General features: G+C 38.9%; 1 protein-coding gene across 3 annotated transcripts; it reads left to right on the top strand.

Moving 5' to 3' along the window:
• On the top strand, window positions 1–6,274 carry CCNB1IP1 (cyclin B1 interacting protein 1). 3 transcript variants are annotated; one of them, XM_060690902.2, is made up of 5 exons: window positions 1–611; window positions 2,463–2,696; window positions 3,046–3,379; window positions 4,629–4,962; window positions 5,551–6,274. In XM_060690902.2, exons 3-5 carry the CDS (start codon window positions 3,083–3,085, stop codon window positions 5,742–5,744), a joined length of 825 nt encoding a protein of 274 aa, XP_060546885.1. In that variant the 5' UTR covers window positions 1–611; window positions 2,463–2,696; window positions 3,046–3,082; the 3' UTR covers window positions 5,745–6,274. The 3 variants fall into 3 exon arrangements, with proteins under 3 accessions (XP_060546885.1, XP_034267382.1, XP_034267384.1); XM_034411491.3 differs by lacking the exon at window positions 2,463–2,696 and adding an exon at window positions 2,118–2,208 and having other exon boundaries at window positions 19–611; XM_034411493.3 differs by lacking the exon at window positions 2,463–2,696 and having other exon boundaries at window positions 193–611.
• Window positions 6,275–6,901: the final 627 nt, after the last annotated feature.

The raw sequence follows: 6,901 nt of genomic DNA, 5'->3' as shown, positions 1-6,901 counted from the left end.
GGGACTTGAGCACCTGCCACTTCCTGTTCCCCTTTTCCCACCTTTTCCACCCGCTTCCCTACTTTTTATAGCCCATTAAGCAAAATGCAGGCAGGGCCAATGAATGGCTCTCAGGGAGGAGGAAGAGGCGGGACTTGAGCACCTGCCACTTCCTGCTCTTCTTTTCCCGCCTTTTCCACCCACTTCCCACATATTGCTGCTCTTTTCTTGAGGGAGAGAAAGACTGCCCCTTTAAGACTCCAGTCTCCATGGCAACCTAATCTGGCCTGCAAAAACACATACGCAAACGCCTGCATGGCCTTGAAGGGTTCCACTCCGGCCTACAAAACCAGGCCCCTTTTACAAGATGGCTGAGGGTTAAAAAAACCCTTCCAGTCTGGGCCCTGCTCTGTCTTAAGCACCGCTGGGCCAGGCTGGAGGATCTCAAGGGGTCCTCTTATCTATTTCTGGCAGAGCTGCGTCTCTTTGGTTTCTCTTGCATAAATTCACCATCCTTCTTGCCCTGTCAGGAGGCCTGTGTAGCCCTCGCTTCCTTTCCCCACTTCAGGACCAGTATATAAAAATTACAAGGAGATGGCCTAAATCCCACACTTTCCAGGCATTTTAAGCTGGTAAAATAAAAATAAATGAAACATTTTTTTAAAAAAAACACAGCTCTTGAAAATGAGGGTTGATATGGCGAAAAATAAGAACAGGGTTTTATATATATAGTTTCTGTTGGGTATAAATCTATAAAAATAGCATATGCCTCAAATTGGCACATGAGAATGGTGCACTTTGTAGAGGGAATCCTGGCTTGTTAGTCTTTGGGTTGTTACAGACCTGGATAAAATTGGCAAGCATTTTCAGGTGTTTTTAAAGCTGAATGTATTTTTCCCACTTATTAATGAAAAAGAAGAAATGACTATTAATATTAATAATGTCCATTGACATTAATAGCAGTCATTTCTTCTTTTCATTAATATAAAGTGCACCATTCTCAATCATCCAGGTTATGGTTGTTCCAAATCATCCAGGTTATGGTTGCTTTTTCCCCAAAAGGCAAATGGACTTACTTGGTTCTTTTTTTCCTCTTTGAAAACATTTTGCTTCTCCTCCCCAAAACCAATTCAGTTCTTAGAAACACTCTCAAAAAATCAAGAAAGTCCAGCTGCCTTTTGGAAAAAAGCACCTTTGGGATGACTGTTAATAATATATTTTGACTTTTCTACGCTGACCTAGTTTTCATTCCCATAAATAAGTCATAATTTTCTAGAGTCACTCAGATCTCTCTGTTCTAAGCCTGAGGATTTAGAGAAAATGCTTCATAAAGCTATGGTTTATTATATTGATTACTGCAAGGCTTTATTTATTTATAGTAAGAACCACTGTTTTTGAGGGCTTTTAGGAAGGGTAGGGCAAAATAAAACCAAGAGGCTCAAGTTTTCTAAAGTGGTAAACTATGCCAATCAAATGGATCTTCCATGTTCAGAAGCAGTATGCTGCTAGTGCCTGAAAACAATTGTAGTAAGGGTACTGCTTCTGTATTGCTGCTTGTGCACTTGTTTGAAGGAATTATCCAGGGTGACGAAGTTTAGCCCTTTAATCAATAATGGGTTGGAGATGCTGGAGGGTTATGGAATTAAAGAGATGAAATTGGTGCCTTAAAACTCTACAAAGTTTAAGACATTGTCCTTCATTCTTAAAATCCCATAACAAAGGAGTGGAGATGGAGGGGGGGGGGAGGGGGCACAAGGTTCATATGAGCCGTGGTAGCACAGTGGTTAAAATGCAGTATTGCAGGCTAATTCTGCTGGTTGCCAGCAATTCAATTCTCAATGGCTCAAGGTTGACTCAGCCTTCCAGCCTTTCAAGATTGGTAAAACGAGGACCCAGATTGTTGGGGGAAATAGGCTGACTCTGTAAACTGCTTAGAGAGGGCTATAAAGTACTGTACATTTTATAAGTCTAAGTGCTATTGAACAGGAGGTTGGACTAGATGACCTCCAAGGTCCCTTCCAACTTACAAAGTGCTATTGCTATCTTAGTCATACTTTTGGAGCCTTGCTTTGAAACAATATTCTGGAGTCTAAAGTAGCTCTTTGTTATTTCTGTTTTCACCAAATTCATTCTTTCAGATATATTGGATCAGCTCTTACGGCCAAACTGCTTGGGAATGACAAAAACAGTACTTCAATAGAATTTGAAAGGCAACTGGGTTTGTTTGAGGCAGGTTGTTTTGCTTCATTTATTTTCTTTGATCCACCATATCAATTTATATTTTTTTGATTGTTTAGATGTTGCAAATTTACTAGCTTTATTATGCTGCCATAAAGGATTATGGAAAATGTAGTTCAGAAGGATTACGTGCTCTCCGCTCTTGTACTGTGATAACAAATGTGTTTGCGGGAAAATGGTTTTAAGCCCTTCTGAATGCCAGCTCTAAGTCTGATCAACTCACCATGTTTTTTTTCTAAATTCAGGACTGTGCTGAGGCTACACCATATAAGAAATCCAGGGGTGGGCTTCACTTACCTTTGCTACTGGTTCGCCTGCATGCCACATCTGCGCATGCACAGAGCGTATTTGATGACGTCCAGGCGGAGGGTGGAGCCTCCTGCTGCTACAGGTTCACCCAAACCGGGGTGAACTGGTAGCAACCCACCACTGAAGAAATCTAAAAACATTTACAGTAATATATTTTTCCCTATCAATCGGTGGGTTTCAATTTTTTTTACTACCGATTCTGTGGCTTGGTGGGTGTGGCATGGCTTGGTGGGCATGGCAGGGGAAGGATATTGTAAAATCTCCATTCCCACCCCACTTCAGGGGAAGGATACTGTAAAATCTCCATTTCCTCCCCACTCCAGGGTAAGATTATTGCAAAATCCTCATTTCCTCCCGATCAGCTGGGACTCGGGAAGTAGAGAATAGATGGGGACAGGGCCAGTCAGAAGTGGTATTTACCAGTTCTCCGAACAACTCAAAATTTCCACTACCGGTTCTGCAGAACTGATTGCTATCAATGCGATACTGTATAATGAATGCTATGTAACTGTTCCACAGGAATCCTTTGTGATACATTTGCCTTGGCTGCAGCAATATGTCTATCTGTGAAGATATGCTTCTTTGCAATTATCGCAAGTGTCGAGTCACACTTTCAGGCTATGCGTGGGTCACGGCCTGCTCACATATCTTCTGTGACCAACATGGCAGTGGAGAGTTCAGTCGATCTCCAGCAGTCTGTCCAGCTTGTACCAGTGCCCTGTCTGGCAAATTGGATATTGTTCGGACAGAGCTCAGTCCTTCAGAGGAATATAAAGCCATGGTATTAGCTGGGTTGCGCCCAGAAATTATTCTGGATATCAGTTCCAGGGCTTTGGCTTTCTGGATATATCAGGTAAATTGTATCCAGTAATAGCAGTTTGAGTTAGAAAGAATTCTTTACTTAAAAACTAGCTGGGTATCTTTCTTCTAGGTACATTTAGTCTGAATGCTTTTATCATTTTTATTTTTTAAAAAGGTTTTCAGTATTTTTAATTGTAATACACAATCACAGACAAACACTTTTGTTTTTAATTGTAAACCAAATACTGTGTTTCTCTGAAAATAAGACCCTGTCTTATATATTTTTTTTTGAACTCTGAAATAAGCGCTTGGCCTTACTGCCATGCACTCAAAAGCCCGATTGGGCTTATTATCAGGGGATGTCTTATTTTGGGGGAAACAGGGTAGAGTCATTGATTGAGATAGGTGGCTATAGAAGTACTAGTACTTCTACTTTACTAGTACTAGTACTTACTAGTACCTATCTCTTCCCACTTATGGCTATATCCATGTTGCTTGTATCTGTACAACTTATATTGTTTTTATTGTTTTCTAGTATGATTTGATTGCTTATTAGTATCCTATGACTATCACTAAGTGCTGTATCTCATGATTCTTGACGAATCTATTTTATTTTTTCTTTATGTACACTGAGAGCATACACACCAAAGACAAATTCCTTGTGTGTCCAATCACATTTGGCCAATAAAGAATTCTATTCTATTCTAGAAATGGAATAGATAGATAGATAGTTAGATAGATAGATAGACAGACAGACAGACAGACAGACAGACAGACAGACAGACAGACAGATGATAGATAGATAGATCAATTTAGGATTGAGAATCTCCATAGACACATAGAATGCTGTATTGAGCGACAAAAGTAATTTCATCCAAATCTGCTCAAGACCTACTCCTTTCTGCAGGTAGTCCTCGACTTACAACAGTTTGCTTAGTGACTGTTCAAAGTTACAACTGCACAGAAAACGTGACTTAAGTCCATTTTTCAGTTACCTTTGCAGCATCCCCTTAATCATGTGATCAAAATCCAGATGCTTGGCAACTGGTTCATATTTATGATCATTGCCATGTCCCAAGACCATGTGATTCCCTTTTGCGAACTTCTGACAAGCAAAATCAATGGGGAAGCCAAATTCACCTAAATACCATGTTACTCATTTAACAACTTCAGTGATTCACTTAGCAAGAAAGGTCATAAAATGGGGCAAAACTCACTTAACCAATGTCTCTCTTAGCAGCATAAATTTTGGGCTCAATTGTGGCCAGGTCTACCTGTATGTATTCTTTATATTCATGTAGGTCCATCAAGAGCGTTTGTATCAAGAATATACCTACAGCAAAGCAGAGGGCCATCTGAAGCAGATGGAGAAAGTCTACACCCAGCAACTCCAGAGCAAAGATATGGAGCTGACATCTATTAAGAGTGAGGTCTCTTCCTTAAAGAAAGTATTGGAGGAATACAAAAAGAAATTCACCGAGCTATCAGAGAAACTAATGGAGCGTAATCGTCAGTATCAAAAACTGCAGGGCTTGTATGACAGCCTGAGATTACGGAATATTGCTCTGGCCAATCAGGAGGCAGGCCATGAGCCTCCCATGATGCCTCAGCCTGCTGTCTTTGGTTTCCCTCTGGGTAAGAATAGCGACTTTTAGTATGATCCTTCACAAGCATTTCCTGAGCTGCGGTGGCACAGTGGTTAAAGTGCAGTACTGCAGGCTACTTCTGCTGACTGCTGGTTAGGTAATAGGAAGGATGAGAATAATAATAGTAATACAGTCTTAGTAAACAGTTTGGCAGTATTGTGGGAATTATTTGTTTAGCAGAATGATGGTGTTCGGGAAAAAACTGTCCTTGTGTCTAGTTGTTCTGGTGCGCAGTGCTCTATATCGTCGTTTTGAGGGTAGAACTTGAAACAATTTATGTCTAGGATGTGAGGGGTCTGTAGATATTTTCACAACCCTCTTTTTGACTCGTGCAGTATACAAGTCCTCAATGGAAGGCAGGTTGGTAGCAATTGTTTTGGTTTACTTTAAAAATATTAAGCCATTTTTAATATGGTTTACTTTAAAAATAAAGAGAGATTCTGATTAAGGATCTCCGACCTAAGTGTAATCTGGCCCTTATTATGGGCATGTATGTAGCTAACATTGCCATTTTTTTTTACAGGGGAGGAAATTTAAGCCCTTTTCTAATACCATGTCTTTCACTCACATGTTCTAGGTAATGCTGTCGGGCTCAGTAGGAACACTACACCTATGCAGGGCCAGCGTGGTGAAGGGGACTTCCATTTCAAATCCTTCTTTGCCTCCCCTCCACGCATGGGCGAATCTGCCAACGGCTTCTTTTCCTTTACCTCCCCTGACAATGAACACCACACAGGAAGCAACAGAGCTTATAAAATTAAGAGAATGTAAATGCTAATGTGCAATTCAATTTAATGGCAGAACCTTCTGAAAACCCAATTCTGAGGTTTCAAACTAAACAAAATCTCAACGCTCGAAACCAGATTTTTCATTACATCAGTGAATGTTAAATATTTTCCAAGCCATGTCATATGTTAAAGCAAGAGAGGGACAGCTTGCAAAGTCAATATTTTTTGAACAGTTAGATAGTATATTGGGTTACTGTAGTTTACAGGTGTATGAGTTTGTTACATTCTTGTTATTGTTGTGTCACATAGCAACCTCCTTGTAAACACAATAGTTCAGACACATTCTCAGTGATTTAATTATTGTGCATTATGATTCAGTTTAATTAGTGCTCAAATTGCTTATTCTAACAAATCTGTTATAATATTTTAATCCATTGATGACTGTTTTCAATTCTCACATCTTAAAGTAGCATGTTTTCTTCGATGAGTGTCTAATTATATTTGCAAGGTTTCTTCTACATGTTTCTTTTGTTCATTGCTACTTGTAAATAAAAATATATGGAGGGAAAAATATTACCTGCATGTATACATTTCCTTTTTTTTAACTTTTAATTTCCATTTTTCCCATTTACATAACAATAAGCATTTTTTAACAGTATTGTGTCATGTGTCTCTTACAGTTATGTACATTTATTTCTATACATTTTTGTTTCTCTATTCTAACCACTTATACCACTTATCCCAAATCTTGTAAAAGGCAAGGACATTTTCATTGGTATAAACATCTGTGGATATCCTTTTTGTGTTTCGTGATTAAGCATTAACTGCTTTTCTGGTCATCAAAAAATATTCCTCCTCCTCCTCTTTTACCCCTTGGATGTTAAGGGAGAATCCTTTTATTAACTTCTTTATATTGTTGTTTCAAGCACTTTATCTGTTTGATAAATTAGATCATTGGATTACAATGGTCCATATGATTTCCTCTATGTTGAATTGTAATATGTAGAATATCCTAAATGGGCCTTAAATTAGTAAGGATTATTAAATCCATTTATTTTAATGGGTTTATGGTAAATGCAAATCTTGATCTCACTGTATTTCATTACATCACTTTGTATTTACATTTCTAGAATCGCCCTGATCAAAGGAAAGTTAAGATGGTCAAAATGTACATAAAAAGCATTTACTGCTTAAAATGAA

This window comes from Pantherophis guttatus, chromosome 4 (genome assembly GCF_059756535.1).
Source record: "Pantherophis guttatus breed Tessera chromosome 4, ASM5975653v1, whole genome shotgun sequence".
Taxonomy (NCBI): domain Eukaryota; kingdom Metazoa; phylum Chordata; class Lepidosauria; order Squamata; family Colubridae; genus Pantherophis; species Pantherophis guttatus.
Note: the sequence above shows the minus strand (reverse complement) of the source record. Positions and strands in the feature narration are given on the sequence as shown.